General features: G+C 39.9%; 1 protein-coding gene across 2 annotated transcripts in view; it reads left to right on the forward strand.

The window, feature by feature from the left end:
- LOC111320751 (uncharacterized) overlaps positions 1–19,016 on the forward strand; it is a 43,057-nt gene that overhangs the window by 14,893 nt on the left and 9,148 nt on the right. For both annotated transcript variants that reach the window (XM_088728495.1, XM_088728496.1), the window contains 17 exons: positions 1,084–1,110; positions 1,679–1,729; positions 2,349–2,411; positions 3,065–3,109; positions 3,735–3,842; positions 4,798–4,993; positions 6,798–6,974; positions 8,206–8,471; positions 8,596–8,796; positions 10,278–10,455; positions 12,122–12,358; positions 13,047–13,280; positions 14,463–14,567; positions 15,060–15,329; positions 16,005–16,175; positions 16,907–17,149; positions 17,837–18,004. In XM_088728495.1, coding sequence (XP_088584621.1) covers positions 1,084–1,110; positions 1,679–1,729; positions 2,349–2,411; positions 3,065–3,109; positions 3,735–3,842; positions 4,798–4,993; positions 6,798–6,974; positions 8,206–8,471; positions 8,596–8,796; positions 10,278–10,455; positions 12,122–12,358; positions 13,047–13,280; positions 14,463–14,567; positions 15,060–15,329; positions 16,005–16,175; positions 16,907–17,149; positions 17,837–18,004 — 2,740 coding nt within the window. The remainder of the gene's footprint in view (positions 1–1,083; positions 1,111–1,678; positions 1,730–2,348; positions 2,412–3,064; positions 3,110–3,734; positions 3,843–4,797; positions 4,994–6,797; positions 6,975–8,205; positions 8,472–8,595; positions 8,797–10,277; positions 10,456–12,121; positions 12,359–13,046; positions 13,281–14,462; positions 14,568–15,059; positions 15,330–16,004; positions 16,176–16,906; positions 17,150–17,836; positions 18,005–19,016) is intronic.

Consider the following 19,016-nt stretch of genomic DNA (forward strand, 5'->3'; position numbering starts at 1 on the left):
GTTGTTGTACATATATAGCTCTCTTGCTCCCACTCAAGAAACCCAACTAGGTAGCCAAATTGGTCACAGCCTGGAACACTAGTTTTGGAAATGTGTGCACACAGAGCAATTCTTGCAGAGACTTGTGATTCTGTCAATAATTTGTCATCATGTGTGCCTTGAAAATCATCGTTGACCAGACAAAATTAATTTAATAATTAACATCCATAGAATTACTCTCAAGAAATCACACGTCAAATTGTAATCACACAAAGTTCTGTTCATATATTCTAGTGCCTCACTGAATCTATTATTCCTGGTATAATTATTTATGCAGTAATTAAACTAGTAACTTCCATTTCAACTGTCAAATTGCAACTGGCAATGTTTGAACCTTACAAATTTCTTTGGTGCATGGAGTTTTTTATTCAACTGTTGTATCTCCAGACCATAGATGAATCTATTAAGGCTGATAGTTTCGAAAGAAACTCTTTGGGGCTGCATCGGTGGGAGTAATGAAATAACTTGGATATATCAACAAAGTTGAAGTAGTAAATTGGCCACCGTAACGATCACAAAAGCTGACGTTTCGAGTGTTAGCCCTTTGTTGGAGCGAATAGAGGAATTGTGGATTGTGTGTGCTTTTAAAGGCAGAGAATGGAGCTACGTTATTGGTGGGAACATGGCAACGAGAAAAACAAGAATAAATTAGAGGAATAAAAAGAATCAACGAACGCTTTTCATTCCACTAATTTATTCCTGTTTTTCTCCTTGCCATGTTCCCACCAATAATGTAGCTCCATTCTCTGCCTTTAAAAGCACTCGCAACCCACAATTCTTCTATTCGCTCCGACGAAGTGCTAACGCTCAAAATGTCAGCTTTTGTAATCTTTATGGTGGCCAATTTACCACTTCAACTTTGTTGATATATCCATAGATGAATTTGCTAGACTGTGAAGCTGATTTACTTTTCTGCCACCATGTTCTAATATTTTATTCCTTCTTAAGTTTGATATTTCAGTTCAGGGAATAACTCTTCTACCATCTGTAGTTGTAATTTTTGTAGACAGTGAAGTGAGATAGAATGTTTTTTTTTTTTTTCAGGGGGGACAAGGAGATAGAGGTGAACCGGTAAGAATTAATAACTCTACTGACAAAAGAGACTTTCATGCTCTGTTTAGTCTAGAAGTAAGCCACAATCATGGTTGTGCACTAACTTGAAACAATGCATTTAAAGTGGTAATTCTATAGCCACAGATTTTCAAATGGCTGCCAAATCTTCCCATAATTTGCTCAGGTTGGTTTTGAGTTTCAATTGTGTTGCAATTTTAATAAACTGTTGGCAAGGTTAGGTGACCAAAAAAATTGAGATTCATCAGAGACTGGTTATTACCTGACAAGAGACTTATTACTGAATAATACTAATGATATTGTGTGTTGAATAGGCTTGGTTGTAATTAAAGAAACATGGTCGATGTTGCACTCACAGTTATTTACTGGGTGCCCCGATTTTTTAATCAATGCAAAGGGGGCTTCATTGCATGGGAAAATTTAAATATGAAAAAATTGGTACAACTGTCACTTCTTATTGTAAGTGGCAGCAATTTTGGGAATTCAATAATGTGGTGAGATAATAAGGTAATTATATAATATCAATAACATTACAGATAAGGCAATCCTTTTTATTTTTAATTCTTAGGGCCAAGCTGGAAGCAAGGGACAGAAAGGAGAAAAAGGACAATCTAGCCCTGTAAGTGCTTTGACATGGTATTTTTATGATTTCTGTATAATAATAATAATAATAATAAAAATACTTATATAGCACTCACATCAAAAGCTTCTCGTGGCGCTTTACAATGCTATAAAATAATAAAATAACCTAATGCACATATATAAAATTCATTGGAAATTAAGTAAAACTTTGGTATAATTTCTGTTAGCACTTGATGTTAGTTTTTTCCAAACACATGCAGATCAAGACTGAAACGGCACAAAAAGCCAGTTCATGATCAAATGCTGAATTAAATTAGACCGCAACTGGTTAGCTCAATTGCTTAGAATGCCGGATTGTCTTGTGTGGGAGGTCGAGGGTTCTAGCCCCGGCTGGACCAATACTCATGGTCTTAAAATAACTGAGGAGAATTTGCTACCTTTCTATAATATCAAGAAATGGGTAGATATTCTAGTCTTCTCGGATAAGGACGAATAAAACTGTAGGTCCCGTCTCACTTCTGGGAGACTTAAAGGGTTAAGAGAGGATTGATGTGCCTTGTCAAAAAGATGATGCAAGTTTGTTCCTTCTGAATATGTACACATTTTTGTTGTAGTGGCATCTTTAACATGAAATTTCTGACTCATCTGCACTTTAGGGGCCAGAGGGTATCCAAGGACCTAATGGACCAAAAGGAGAACCCGGTCAAAAGGGAAATCAGGTAATTACCTCTGGAAAAATACAAATCAAAGACTGAAAACAGAACTCTGAGTTCAAAATTCATTTGACTGTATTGTACATATAATTTTTTAGTTTGTTTTTTTTTTTAAAGTAACTTTTCCTCGAATTTGCGTAAAGTTTTTTGGGGAATGGAATGAAATTCCAGTAGAAGCCAAAAACAATGAAACTGTTAGCAGTTTTAAAAATGCTCACAGTTTTTATTGTAATTTGAGAGATTTGGCAGTTTTTTTTTTATCTAAGTTTAGTTCAACTTAAGAGAGACTGCAGTTTTTAGCTCTATTTTATTCAGTTTAAACAGGGTAATTATCATTATTAGTTTTTAGTTTTTAGATTGAGTTTTTAGTTTTTAAAAAAGGGCTTGCATGAAATCCATCTCTGGGTAAAGCCACGGCTCCTTTATAAAGACTGTAATTATTATTATTATTATTATTATTATTATTATTAAAGTATTCTGTAATTTTTCACTCACTGCTTATAACAGGACTTCTCAGTGATCTAAGCACCTCCAAATTAAGCAGTGACCCTTTATTTACGTGGTCAGTTTTTCAAAAGTCCCAAAATTGGTTCCTCTTAGTTAAGTTTAACCTCAGAGTTGGGGTTATGTAGTGTAAAAGAGTTTCGTTGATATTTTAGGGGGAGACAGGCCAAAAAGGAGATCCAGGAGAGAATGGTCCAATGGTAAGAGAATGTGATATTGTTGTTTTTTTCTTGTTTGAAATCCTTCCTCTATATATTCATTTCCCTTCGCAACAATATGTCAAGTTAATGTTGACAAAAAATAGTTATTGTGACACAAGCCTTTGCTTCTCCACAATGTTTCATAAATTGCCTTGTCTTTGCATAGATTGAAGCCTTTTTTCACCAGCCTCATACATTTGTCTCCTCAAGAAGAAATAAAATAGTGTTTGGAAATACTACTGCTACTGCTACTGCTACTGCTGCTGCTGCTGCTGCTACTGCTACTGCTACTGCTACTGCTACTGCTGCTGCCGCTGCTGCTGCTACTGCTGCTACTGCTGCTGCTACTGCTGCTACTGCTGCTGCTGCTGCTGCTGCTGCTACTGCTGCTGCTCCTCCTCCTCCTCCTCCTCCTCCTCCTTGCTTCCTAGTGACACTTTGTGATGTCCATGTTGAAAACGTGATTATGACAAGAGTCTGTTAGTCTCTATAATGTTCCCTGGACTGCTTTTTTTTTTAATTATTTTCAAGGGTTCAGGCTTTCATTCTTGTGCACCAATGGCATTGATAGTTTAAGTGTATATTATTTACAAGACTTTGTACCCTTTGGATTTTAACATTACAGGGACCCAAAGGTGAACAAGGAGATGATGGTCCACCAGGAGATAGAGGATTAGTAGGACTTCCAGGTTCTCCAGGAGAAGCGGGTCAGAAAGGAGACAAAGGAAGCCCAGTAAGTTTTTATCTCTGAAAGTTAAATTCATAATGACTGACTTATTTGAATTTGAAAGGCTCAGGTACTGATTACCCTGCAAGCAGAGCCTTTTTAACTTGGCCTTGAATTGAAAAGGGACTGAAAAGGCTCTGCCGACATCCTTTTGTTGCTCGTTTGAACATGCGCAGTGGTTGCCTAGAAACTGATCCTTTTCCACGCCCCCTTGAACTATTGTGGGTGCAGATTTAGTTATCTGTTTATATGAAAAACAAAGGCATGCGCGCCAAAACCGGTTTGACTGGAGGCAAAACCGGCTTGAGTAGCCTGGAGTTTTGGGCTTTTGGCATTTCAAAGCAACAACAGGATGTCGGCAGAGCCTTTTCCCTTGAAGGGTTAAAAAGAAGAAAAGAAGAAGAAAAGGCTCTGCTCGCAGGGTAGGTACTGATTCCACCAGTGTCCCAATGTGTTATAAAGATGTCTCTCCTATAAAGGTGTTAACGGAGGGCGAAACAATGACCTTTAGTTAAACCTTATGACTGGTTACATAGAATTTAATGCTTGTTGCAATAAACCATGTTAAAAATCTGCTAGAGTTTTTCACTAAGATTAAGTCCTGTTGGCTGGGGTTGCTAATTGGGTGAGCAATGGTACCCAATATCCAATGATGTTCTTTTTTTTTTTTTTTTTTTTTTCCTTGTCTTTATATTTTTCAATTTTATTCATGAACTTTGAGGAGTCAGCATTATATTTGTTATTCTCCACTTAAAACCTGAGTGACAGTAGACAACAATCAACACAACCCCTGGGTGAACGTGTCCTGTCTTACTTGTTTGTTCATATTTCATGGGTTACTCACAGACAATTACTCATGGCCTACTGGTTTGCTAATGCCAAGTTTTGTCAAGGTGCACAATTCTGGACTATTGTTTAATAAAGCTTATAAACATGGTAGTTATGAAGTCGTCTCTTTTAGGGACCTGCGGGAGTAGGACCACCAGGTCCTGATGGACCCAAGGGTGACATAGGCCCTCCTGGTTTTCCAGGTAGGAGTGGGCCAAGAGGCAACATTGGAAATATAGGTCCCACAGGCCCCCCAGGACCACCTGGACCACAAGGGCCACGGGGTGACGCTGGACCTCCAGGACCTCCAGGAAAAGTGGGAGATCCTGGTAATAAAGATAGAAATTAATTAGGTCATAGTGGTAGCAAGTATGATAAATATTGTAAGAAATAGACAACTTTTTTGAGAGACATGTTTTCACATGCTTATGCCATCTTCAATGAATGAGTAACAGAACGTGAGTAATTATATAACAGACAAGTAGATGATTAAAATATTTACAATATGATGTAATACAAAAGTGGGTACTAATTACAAAGTGACACCAAACATCAAAGGTGTGAACTAAAATGCTAGAAAAGTGTTATAATGCTGTAATTGTTTGTTAAGTTCAGGTTTGTTCTTATTTATATGAAAAGCTTCTTTGAGTTTTAAATCAATTGAGTTGTTAGCAGAATCCAGAATTCTAAAGCAAGAAAGGGAGTATTTGTTCTTACAAGAAGATGTGTTAAAATGCTTAAAAATATGCAAGTTTTTATCGCTTTCCATGTGCTCCTTTATCCTAGTAGAGAAGTGGCGACTAGTTTCACCAATATAACATGAAAAGAATTACATGAAAAGAATTGTTGTTGTTCCTCTGCTAGTTGATGATCAGGGCCCAGCTATGTGAAGGTCAATTAGCAGTAACCCAGGGTTAAATTTTAATCCAGTTACCTATAGATTTTTGTCCAAAAGCTGTTCTGGAATAATTTTCCCTTCTGTTTTTAGAGTATTCAATCACCAAATTGTAGACTAAAATGAATAATTAAAACTGCATTTGCTCCTCAAGTTTTCAGATCTGAAATCAATTTCTCACTAACCCAGCTGGGTTAATTCTTCACTCAGCTCTGGACATTAATTTACCCAGCCTAGGTAACAGTACTTAAAAATATCTGTCAGTTCTCAGTGATACTGACATGGCTGGCTAGCATGATCTTGTTTACACTGAGCTTGTGTTATAGACAGGATGGGAATATAGACTTTCGTTTTTAACCTACAAGGTGACTCTTGCTCCCCAAATAGTTAGATGTTCATTTTAATAGCTATTGACCTCAAGTGAGCAAATTAAAATTCACCCTCCAAAGGTACTCTGTCAAATTTATACACTGGTGAAAACCTTAAAAAAAATTGGGTGATCTTGATGATCAAGATCTTGGAACATTCCTACTTGGAGTAACTTTTATGACAATGTTTATGTTTAAATATAAACACTCATCAATTAAGTTAAAACAAAATCAAGACCATCATGATCTTTGATGAAATGTTGTTCATCAGTGTATATAGTTCATTTTGTAATTTATTTTTACTTTGTTTGCCCCTTAATTTAAGTGAAACTGAAAAAAAAATATTTTACACATAGTACTCTAACTGATCGCATTACCAACAAGCTGTTGTAAATAGTAATGAACCAAACATGATCAGTCTATGAGTTTTTCCAATTATAAGATAGAAAGTTAAAGCATGGAATGGTTAACATATGCCAGATATGAAAAGAGATCAATTCAGATCAGTTGCTGGGGGTTTGATTCAAAGATACTGTAAATAGAGTAGAAAAGTAATCATGAAAAAAATATATATAATACTGAATTTTATTACACGACTCAGGCAGTCAGAGGGCCAATAACTAAAATCAACCAATCAAAATGCTCTATTGCCGGTCAATATTCTCCCAGTATTGGACTGGGCACTGTCCCGAATGATACTGCACTTGTGTCCCTTTGAACTTCAGTCGTATAATAAATCTCTAATTAACCAAGCTTGCTTGGGACCGTATTGAAAGAATATCGGCCCTCGGTCTTTTTTGTACGGACCTCGGGACGATATTCTCCCAGTACGGCCCTTGCGCTTGGTTAATAAGATATATTTGTGATTAGGTGCTGCTGGAATTAAGGGTTCAACTGGTGAGCCAGGACCTAATGGCCTTCCAGGCCCAAAAGGGGAAAAAGGAGGCCGTGGAGTCACTGTCTTTGGACCACAAGGCATGGATGGAGCACCTGGACCAAGAGGAGATAGGGGAGAAAAGGGATCTCAAGGATTTCCAGGCCCAGCAGGTAATAACTAAGAGTAATAGACCACTTTCATAAATGGCTGCCGAATTAATATTCTTTAGTTTAAATTTAAATTAGCCCTTCTGGCCTCGCTTGAGATAATGTATTCTTTTGAATTTTTTACTGGAGAACGAGGCCAGTAGGGCTAATTAATTTTAAATTTAGACAAAAGAATATTAATCTGGCAGCCATTTGTGAAAGTCGGGTCTATATAAGGATTGAAAATGGAATGAGAAGGTATGTTTTGAGCTCGGTAAAGAAGTTGAGAAAGATGTTTTAATCTTGTCACAAGAGTGGAAAAGAGTCCCCATGAAGAATCAAGCCTCATACCTTTGTATTCTGTGCTCTGATGCTCTACTACTCAGCCACAGAGACTCTAAGGCAAGCAGGCCCATATATGTCACACATCCTGCATACTGCTAAGATTTGCTAATCATGTCTTGTTAAGGGAATAAGAAGGATGATACATTTTGAGCTCGGTAAAGAATGTCTCTGCGGTCCCATGCTCGTGATAGAGTAAAATTTCTATCTTTCCCCAATATAGGGATTCCAGGACACTTCAAGAGTGCAATAGTCCTTTTTACAGTTGTGGGCTTGGTGGCTAAGCCTTTGAACAGGAGTGAGGCTAAGGATGACCCTGTTGTGATAGAGACCTGTATCTAGTTAGCATGTTAACAAAGAAATTTGCATTTGAAAAGCAGCAACATCTCTAACATAACACTCCTGTTCAAAGGCTTGGCCACCAAGCCCACAACTGTAAAAAGGACTATTGAATCATCTATTTTTCAGTTGCCTACTAGGTTGCTGAGCCTTTGAATAGGTTGTCATGATAACAAACTTTGCTGCTTTTCGAAAGGATATCACTTTGTTAAGATGCTAACTAGATACTGGTCTCTATACCACAAGGTCACCACCAGCCTCACTCTAAATCAAAGGCTTGGCAACTAAGTACACAACTATAACATGGCCTACTGACTAGTTACTGAATAGTTTGCAGTGGTGTTAAATGTTAATTTAAACATTAAGTAATAAAAATGTTTTTGAAGTGAGGTTGGATGCCTGGAGTAATTTGCTTTTGGAAGCCAGCTGAAGGGTAGCCCACCACTACAGAGATGAGAACTAATTCACACATACACTAGGAAAAGGTTGTGCCAGCCAGAAAATGTTCAGCAGTTAAAAAGAGAAAATGTGACAAGTGATAAATTTGGTTTAAAGAAATGTTTTGCTCTCCAAGGTGATAGCAGTAATGGTCCTCCAGGACCAAAAGGTGACCAAGGACCCCAAGGGTCTCCGGGGGAAGATGGCCCAAAGGGGTCTCAAGGTCCCAAAGGTGAAGCTTGTCTTGGCTGTCCAGCCAGCCCCCAAGGTCCTCCAGGGGAAAAAGGTACTATGGGCTCCCCAGGCCAACCTGGTGACTCAGGAAGAACTGGCAACCCTGGACCTCAAGGTGACCCAGGGAATCCTGGACCACCAGGACGCAGTGGACGTGATGGAGAGCCAGTAAGTAGTACATTTATTGACTTGTGTCTGTACACCTCAAGATAATTTCAGATGGGTTGACCTAGAGTGAGAGATTGCTGATTATTCAATATCTGATATTGTCAATGTTTTCTTTGACTTGTAGGGTCAGCAGGGTGATCGTGGTGATCCTGGGGCTATTGGACCCAAAGGCGAAAAGGGAGAGGTTATCAGAGTGGTAGGGGGAAAAGGGGCAAAAGGAGAACCGGGCACTGATGGTCCTCCTGGTGATCAGGGTCCTCCAGGAGCAAATGGGGAATCAGGGCAACCAGGAGAACGAGGTCCCAGAGGAGAGCCTGGAATTAAGGTTTGTCTTTTTCAAAGACTCCTTTCCTATTGTAAAAAAAATTGGTGCTATTATTCATAATGGTGAAAATACTTGTCTTGAATTGTAATTGGTTAATCCCATCATGTGGTCACTTCCCAATGTGGATTGCAATGTTTTGGCTACACACTGCTTGTCTCCTTCAGGCAATGAGGTCAACTGTTTATGTGTCATCATATGAGCCATTCTGGGTAGTGGTGATTGGCTGGTACATGTACAAGGTTTTTTTTCTGTTCTATACTTGTTTCTTCTTGTTCCTCTTCCAGTCTGCCTTCATTTGCATAAATTTGAAATCAGCTTAATGCATGTGACAATATCTTGGTCCAACTAACAGCACTGTTGATGTTTTGTGACTCTTACTAAACCCTTTAACTCCAAGATCTGATTGTTAATTCTCCCCTCTAGCTGCTACATATTTCCTTGTAAATTAGTCAGGAGAATTTGGTGATGGATCAAAATAAGAACCTCTACCTGACAAGTTTAAGTATCCTCGTTACCTGTTTGCTGCATAATGTATAAATATCATGGAAAGAAGTTACATGTTAATAACGGGGGAGTTAGGGTTGATGGCCTATCTATATTTTATGCTAAATTGATCCTTTCATTTAGCTTGGTCATGAAATATTTTGCTTTGTTTTATAAAAGTTTCATAGCTTTTACAGATAATTCAGAAGATATTTGAAATTTGAAAGGCTTCAAAGTTTGAAGTTAACCCAGCAATTTGCTGAATGCTCACTAGATATTTTAGAGGTACCTATTTTTGCCCTTATTTCATGGGATGCCTATGGCAGACCACGTTAAAAATTCACTTTAGTTATTGTACTCAGACAAAGAAATTAGCCATGTACTTGTTAGCCTTGTGCATCTGCTTCTCGCTCCATTTGAGCCCTGTTGGGTAGAGTTACTACTTGGATGGGTGTTCCCACATAATATCCCATGTTGCAGACTTTTTTTTTTTTTTTTTTTTTTCGTGTATGTATTTTTTAATTTCAGTCTAGCACAGTGAAGAATCAGTATTAAATTTATTATTTTCCTCATAAAACTAGAGTGATGGTGGACAATGACCAAGGCATCCCAGATTAACACCTCCAGGCATCTTGTCTCTTTTATTATGTGGATTTGATTTTGTCAGCAGAAGACTGTCATTGTGACCCTTGGTATCACTCACTGTGACAACCCATTAAAAAGTTGTTTTTTTATTGGGTATGACTCATTGAAGTCATAGACCCAGTAGGGTTGGTGCAAATGGGACACAAAGACCCATGCGAGGCACTGTGCGAGCATAGTGTCTTACCTAAGAATGCAACACATCGGACCATCCAGGTCTTGAACCCCGGCCTGTTGACCCAGAGTCCAGAGCACTGACCATTAGGCTGCTGTGCCTCCCACTAATATAAGGAGTTCAATCAACTACGAGGATTGTTTTGAACTATTTTGTTTTTCACATCACTTGATTGATTCAGGGTGAGAAAGGCTTAGACGGAAAGGATGGAAAACAGGGCGATACTGGTCTCAAGGGAGAGAAAGGGCTTAAAGGAGAACAAGGACAGACTGTAGTGGGTCCTAAGGGAATAGATGGTGTTAAAGGCGAAAAAGGCACTGCTGGAGAGAAAGGAAATTTAGGTGCCAAGGGTGAAAAAGGTGGGGCTAATGAGTCTGTTTCCTAATGACAGGCTTCTTGAAATGTTTTAAATAAGTAAATACGTAAATTGAAGCTCCTACCCAGGGGTTTTCAGCTGCAATGTAAACTAACTGCTTAAAAATCCCCACTGGCAGGAGGCTGACCAGTGGGCTCTTTACAGAGTGCAGCTGAGGAGTTGAACCAGGGGCAACTGAGAACAAATCCAGTGAGTGGCAGGGTGGAGGACTTGAACCCAGGACACTGGATTACAAGTCCAGCACCCTAGCCACTCAGCCACACCGCCTCCTCTTTTCTCATAACAGCATCAGTTTCAGTTGCAATACAAATAGCCCATTTCCGAATTTAACCTTTGGCTTCTTTTTCAAAACGTGACCTGGTCCCCCTTTTTTTCGTATGATGAAAAATTGAACTCATTTTCATATGAATGGTTTAGCATCAGGCCTCGTTTTGAAAAGGAGGCCAAAGCAAATTTAGAAATACCTCTAAATTCACACATACAGAGCGAACTTACATCAGACATATTGACAAGCTCTGCTGATTTGTTGGGAAGGAGTGGAAGAGTCACCTTGCAGTTTGTTTTTGTTTTTGTTTTTGCATTTGTCTTACTCTATTGTATCCTTTGTTGTGCTCATTCTTGACACTCGTGCCATGTCTATAGGACAATGAACTGCAAATACTGTGAGAGGCTGAAAATTGAAACGAAACATATGCTATCTGCTTATCTGCTTAAAAATTGCATTTTTGTATGATTTAAATTTTATTTATCAAACAGCCGTATTTGCCCAGAACTGGATGTAAGTACTGAGCCAAGTTGAATGATAAAAAAAAAATTATTATGAATAGGCAAAAACAACTACTGTACAGCAAATACTCTCATTTATTGGACAATAAATAAAAAACGTACTGAAATTCTATGGTTAGCAGACCCAATCACAGGTGAACACCTTCCAAAGTCTTTATTTTGTAGTCAAATCCCTATTCAACAGACACCTCATTAATCAGACAAAGACACTGACATTAGGCCCTTTTGTTAACCAAAACCTGTATTTAGCAGACGCTTCAAGCAGCTTTGCTGCAGAATTTTAATATTTCTTGGAAAAATGAACAAATTTCTGTCCAGCTCCCATTGTTGAATGTTCTACGAAGTGATATTTTCAAATTATTGAGTACAGGTATAACAGATTTCGACACCCAATGAGTAAAAGATATCGGTTGTCTTTGACCATATGTGGCATCAACAGAGCTTACTAATAGCCATTGTATACATTGGCGCTTGACTGAAAAGTCAAGCTTGCTACCACTTAGCAATTTACGAGAACCTTATATATATCGAGCGCGCGTTGGATACAAGATGATAGATAGCCAACGAGGGACGTAGCGCAGAGTTGGCTATAATTATCTCATATCCAACAAGCGCGAGTGGAATAATTGTTTTATTAAATAAAACGCCCCCAAGATATAAGACAAATCTTCTCGACTTTATTTTGTAAGAAGAAACCGGATGTTACAATGTACAGATATTAGATTATGGTATATTGGCTCATATACCATAATGGCTAAGCCAATAAAAAGTCTTGAATTGCATTATCCAATGATCCAGTTTTTAATAATACAAGTTATCAGACGCTCAAGGAGCCTTGGGCCCTTTTTGTCTTGCACACACAGGTGATTGTCTTAGCTTGGGACAAATTAAGAACATGACAAAAGGAGAGAAAGGTGAGAAAGGTTTCCCAGGCCCCGAAGGGCCAACAGGAGATAACGGTCAGCCGGGTGCAGCAGGAGTTAGTGGTGAGAGTGGACCGCCAGGAGAACCAGGAATGAAAGGAGAGAAAGGAGATGGAAGTCCAGGGCCACAGGGACCTCCTGGTCCTCAAGGTGGAACCGGACCACCAGGTCCTAAAGGTAATATACGGTACAGGGGGTTTTGTCTGTGAAACCTTGATCCTTTCTTCCCCAAACTCACTATGTCAATTGTTCGTACTGTATGCCATTTCTTTCTGATGGCTCTAGCACTGAAATGGTGGTGCTATGTCCACCAATGTCCCCTTCTCATCACCTCTTTAGAGGCATAGTGAGGATTTTTCAAACGGGGGGGGGGGTTCAAACGGTGTCAAACAGAGATTACTCCCAGAATATTGTAGAAAAAGCTTACAAAAAGGTTTAACGGGTACTCCAGAACCCCCCCCCCCCCCCAGGCTACACCCATGCCTTTCTGCTTGTTCATAGAGCGACGATGTAACGAGAAGTTTGTTCTTGTTCTCTCCATTGATTTTTTTTTTATCATATTGCGATTCTTTTCATGTCAGTACTTTGAAGTATTTGATTTTTTTTTTTTAACTGCAAATGAATAATCCACAATTAAGCCCTTTCACCCTCTAAGAGTGACTAGCATTTAATTTTTCCTTAAAACGTCACCCCCGAATCACACAATAAGGTCACACGAGTAAAGGAACAGATCATCAACTAGAAAAGGCGGTGACTGTGAAACCAAGTCTCCATGTTAGCAATTCCTTGAAAGGAAATGTATTAAGAGTAGTTAGCGCAATGCAAGTGCAAACATCTTAAATCGATCTTTGTCGTCATGTTGCAGGTGACACTGGAATCCGAGGTGACAAAGGTTCCCCTGGCCCTGAAGGTCCTTCAGGTAGCGATGGTGATAAAGGCGATAAGGGAGATATCGGGTCACCTGGTAACCCTGGGGTACCTGGTAATCCAGGTAAAAATGGAGCCCAAGGGGACCCCGGAGAAAAAGGCGAACGTGGCAGAGATGGTCAGAGAGGTAAATCTGGGGAAAAGGGTAGCATCGGCCCAGCTGGCAATCCAGGTTTGTACTGTAACGTGAATTCATATGCGATGTCACGCGAATAATGTTGGCCCTTTTTTTTCAGGCTCCAACCGTTTTTTTCTGCCATGGAGACTAAATATTTATTTTAGCGGCAAACTATCCACTTAAGTTGCCAATTTGGCGACTTGTGTGCATCAGTTACGAAGCAAGTTGAAACATTTTGATAATTGTAGTGTGAAGTTTACGTGAGATAGACGTTATCAGGAACTATCATTGATGTCTCTTTATGCTTGATTGAGCCAGTATTATGCGTTAAGGTCTCGCATGAACCTCCAAAATTTGAGATCCAGCTACGCGGCTTGTTCAAAAGACACGCGGGGTGGTCAGTGGACATACCGTAACACCTCTAATAAGTCCCCGGGGGGGCTTATTTTTCTTAGGTACTTTGGGGAGGTGGCTTATTAAAGGGGTGGTAAGGCTTATCAATTTAGCCCGATGCTCACTACCAGGATACAATAGTGTCTGACGTACCGTATTTATTCAAAAATTATTCTCATTTTTCATTTTTTCATTCACCAAATTGTAATTCCGTATACCGTATTCTATTGATTCCAACATAACATCTATAAGTCAATCACCACAATCAATTTTAAATGACAAACTAAAGGTAGAGTACTTGAATGAATTTGTTGTACTTACTGACACGGAGTGTTGTTTTGAATTTTTGTTTTTTTTTAAGGGGGAAAGTGTGGGAGGGGCTCAATAAACTTCCTCCTCCAAAGAGGGGGGCTTAATAGAGGATTTACTTTATGTTTGTCATGTACTTTTACCAAAATTTTGAATGACAATTTATATTTGTTTTTCTAATTTTTTCTTTCTCGTTTTTTTCCCTTTTTTTTTCTCGTTAATTATTTGTTGAGATGCGCTACTGCGCAAACGGCAATCATAACTCCTTAGTCTTTCCTTTCATTATTTTTCAGTTATTTAAAAGCCATATCCCACGTCTAAAAATTCTCTCCTTAACTTCACTTTTCTCTTTCGATTTTACGGCCAAAGCCCAAAGCACAGAGCCTTGAATCAAAAGATGAATACGTAGTTCGTAACTTACAGTGCCACCTTAAACTCTGCCAATGAGAGTTGTTTTACTGTACAGCCTTGTAGAGTTGGATTTTTTCCCTCTTAGTCTGTCTAATATCATTCGCATAATCTTTTCGTAATCAGGAGATATAGGGCAAACAGGACCTCGAGGATTTCCAGGCGATCCAGGAGCAAAGGGTGACGCTGTGGTCGGGCCACGTGGTCCTACTGGAAAGGAAGGGCCCAAAGGTATGCCACTAAGAACAGAAGAATAACACTTGTATGCCCTTTTTCAGCTTCAGTGTGTCAGGAGATAGACTTACGTTGTTAACATTTGTCCCTTATCTTTGGTGACGACTCCCATACTTCTTGGAAAGGGCTCCGCGCCAGGATACTTAAGAACATAGCAACGACATTTTAAGGCATTTTCTCCCATTCAGAACTCAAAATATTGGTAATCAATTAATTAAGCAGCCAACTAATTGATTTTGTTAGCATTTGCACTATTAACTTGACCTTGCATAAATCACCTGAACTGCTGTGTCAAGGCTTACCATTTTGCCAACGTTGTTTTTGTTTTTGTTGTTGTTGTTGTTTTGTTCCACGGTGGTCCTTGAACCCTCGACTTGTAACATGGTGGTCTTGTACTTTTCTAATTGATATTCAGGCTCTTATTTGCGTCTCAGCTTGCGTTAACTTTCTACAAAGTCTTACGGTTCTTTGGTTTCATCGTTATTGTAGGTCAGCCTGGACTAAAGGGTGAGCCGGGGCAACCAGGAAGAGACGGAGACCCAGGTGACGACGGCCCCAGTGGAGACCGTGGAGAGAAAGGAACAGAAGGGGCTGCAGGTCCACAAGGTCCAGAGGGACCCCCAGGGCTGAAAGGAGAGGTTGGTGAGCCCGGAAATATTGGAGAGAAGGGATTACCAGGAATCCCAGGGGGCCGCGGTGATAAGGGAGACAAGGGCAGTGACGGAAAAAGAGGAGAACCAGGGCCGGAGGGTGAAGAAGGTTTGTGAGCGACTGCTTATCTTTACAGCTCTTATCATAATTACTTTGTTGTTCTCCTATGCAGCCGCTCTTTGAGTTTTGTGTAGAGCATTACCTTACATCCCAAACAACGGCTGCACTGGAGACCACTACTTGAATTGGCCTCAACAGTCACTTCTGTTTATTATGAGGCAAGGTAAATCCTGAGGTAAATCCGAGCGTTCTGATTGGTTCTTACTTGGTCCGTACTTTGCCATACGGACCGTTTCCACGGAAATGGTCATAGGCCCTGTATTTTTCGTCGCGAAAGCTGACAAATTCAAAATAAAAAATTTTGTTCCGAGTGACATAACAAACTACTTACGAACCTGGCTTGCTCGAGCCGCACTGGGGACTACTGGCCCTCGGTCGTTTTGTGCGGACCCCGCTGCGTTAGTTACCAACTCCGAAGACTTCGGCAAAATATTCCCCAGTACGGCTCGATCAATTGGTTAGTAAGAAATTATTATTCGAGGTTTTCTTTTGTGCAGTACGCATTTGCAATTTGCCATCTGAGCGGACTATAGCATTTGAATTTAATGCAATGCTTGGCAAGTCAATGGGTGTGCATCTGTATTATCACCTTCCCATTGACTAAGGTTCGGTTGTAATCCACAAGCTGGTGAGCTAATGAACTTTATATTTGGTGCGATGCAGGTGTCAAGGGTGAAGACGGCCCGCCGGGCAGACAGGGCTTCCCAGGAAGGAAGGGAGAACAGGGTATGAAAGGGGAAGAAGGGCCACCTGGAAAGTCAAACGCAACAGTAATACCTGGAGACAAAGGCGACAAGGGCGACCGCGGCCCTGCTGGGCCACCAGGAAGAAATGGTAACTGCTAAGATTCGACTGTTAATTCTCCTCTCTAGCTGCTTCACATTTCCTTGTAAATTAGTTACGAGAATTTGGTGTTGGATCACAATAGCAACTTCTACCTGATAAGTCTGAGTATTCTCATAACCAGTTTGCGGAATAATGTATGGGCATGATAGGGAGAAGTTACATGTTAATCACTTCTGAGAGTCAAAGGGTTAATGCTAACCATAAGTTTATAAGTAATTAGTTTTTTTTTTTTTTTAATTTTTTTGAAAATATTAAAGAAATGTACGGCTTACACTTTCTGAATTATCGTGTTTAGTTTAACTGTAGGCATCAAAATAAATGGCATGTACATGTTAATAGGCTACTTAGGAAAAATTATTAAATTTCTCTGGGTTATGTGCAAGAAATGACAAGAACGCGGCCGACTTGAAGAGTAGAAATATTTTGGCTTTGGACCTCACAGTTGAGCAGTGAGTGTTACAAAAACATCGTACCGGAGGGCAGAAAGACCCCTGCGACATCCGAAAGAATAGAAAATGTTAGTTATGTTGCTTTGGTTGGGATGTCTAAGGAGCAAATTTGCAATCCCAACAATGTAGACTTGTAGTAAGTGATCGCTAAATGCAAAACGCATCTTGTTAAAAAAAAAAAAAAGAAAAAAAAAAAAAAAAAAGCAGCATATTTTTGACAAGGGTCCCTTCTTCTCAGTGCTGACGAGAAGTCGATGTTTCTTTCTAAAGGTGATAATGGTATCGATGGAGCAGCAGGAGAAAGGGGTAGCCCGGGTGATCCGGGGCCTGAAGGTCCAGCTGGTGAACGTGGAACACCTGGTACACCCGGTACTCGAGGACTACCAGGTGACAGAGGACTGCCGGGGCCCCCAGGAGCTGAAGGGAAAGAAGGCCCTAAGGGCCAGACAGGAGCTGCAGGCCCACCTGGAGAGCAAGGACCACGAGGGTCCGCCGGAGACAAAGGCGCGCAAGGTGAGAAAAAATGCAAAGTATCTTTGATTGTGTTTTTCTCAAACTCATGAATTATTCATAAGGTGATCGTCCAACCAAGATGTTTGGAGCGTTAGCCCTTCGTCAGAGCGAATTGGCAAAGGGCTTTTAAACCTTTACATTGGCCAGTTTACATTATCAACTCAGTTGAACCAAATTACCTTGTTACCCCCACCGACGTAGTACCAGAGTTCCTTCAGAAACTTACCCCCTTATTGCTTTATACCAAGTCAAGTTGATGGTGTCAACATTCGCGACATCCAAATTCCACTTAAACTTTTATTTTGAACAAAATATAAATTCAACCATGCACAAGAACAGTAGAAAGGGGTGATATTAGTGAAAACAAAAAAAAAAGAATCTCAAGGGAATGAGAATAGTTCAGCAGGCTTCAAAAGCCCGACTCGAAGAATTCTTCTGAATGTTTTAAAAGGTCTACCGACAAACCATAACTCTTTTAATGTCGGTTTCTACACATAAACATTGGTCCTTCGGCTAAAACTTTACATTTTGCTTACTACGAAAGAAAGAACCTTGGCTAGCCGGAAGTGTTTACAAGGAAGTTAATTACCTGTTAATGGGTTTTTGGAAATGCAAGGTCCGAGACAAAAACAACAGAATTGTACAAACCCCGGATTTGACTCTGTTACGGGTGTCATTTTGTTGTAGGAAGTAAGGGTGATGTTGGCCTGCCTGGAATCGGTGTTAAAGGTGAGATGGGAGACCGTGGTCCAGAGGGCGCTTCAGGAAATCGTGGAGAAGATGGAAAGAAAGGGCAACCAGGAGAGGATGGACAACCAGGACCTCCAGGACCTCCTGGTCCCCCAGGAGATCAAGGTAGGCATGCGTGAAAGGGTATCAACTAAATGATCACTTCGTATTTCCTCACACCTGTTTGCTGGAGGAGGTATCGACATTTTGAGGAGAATTTCCATGTTTATGGGTTCTGGAAGTGAAAGGGTTAGTTTCTTTGCTGTACAGCAAAGAAAAGATGTAAACTAGGAAAATCGTCAATAAAATGATAATGTTGATTTAGACGTCGAAAACAAAGGAGATAGATTGGATTAACTCACAAAGATCGCCGAAGTGTGTGTCAACTTAGACTTCTGATTTTCAGGTGAAATACCGAGAGGTGTTTCTTAACAATAGAAAGCTCGTAGAGTTCCCCCGCGTTTCAGTCACACTCTTCTTGTCTTTGGACCTTTTAAATATATAAAATACGGCATTAAAACCAAAGATACAAAATACACGAAATAATCTCAACTGCCTTCCATCGGGGCATTAAAAGATGCGGCCATCCTTTCTCCAGAATTCCACACTCAGGTCAGTTTCTCTACCAACGGAGCTGCAAGAAACATTTACAACCCTTTGCAACCTAAGATCCGTATGCATATTCTCCATACTGTTCTCTATACATTTCCTAAGGTACTAACAGGGAGAATTTGCTTAACAATCGAGAGTTTCTGCAGTTGATCATTTTACTATTCTTCTAACCTTTGTGTTTGATTCTGGGGTCATATGGTAAGGAGAAATTAGATGCAGGTCACTCTACAAGGGTTAAAAGGTTTAATGAGCTGGTTTATTGCGTTCGCAATTAAATGAATAAAGCGTCTACCAATAATACTATGCAATGACAAGAAAATTTTTAGATTAGCGTGATGAAATTGATGATTTATTGTAGGTTGTTTCCACTGAATGTGAATAGCTTCTGTGATTTTAAGTTGGAGAGTTTCGGAAGCGTGATCTAAGATGCTACAAAACCCATCACAACATAGAGTGCGACATTGTCGAGCATGTTGTAAATGTCTGAAAATGTGAGAGGTCCAATCACTGACCAAGTGCTCACTCA

Source organism: Stylophora pistillata, chromosome 7, assembly GCF_964205215.1.
Source record: "Stylophora pistillata chromosome 7, jaStyPist1.2, whole genome shotgun sequence".
Taxonomy (NCBI): Eukaryota; Metazoa; Cnidaria; class Anthozoa; order Scleractinia; family Pocilloporidae; genus Stylophora; species Stylophora pistillata.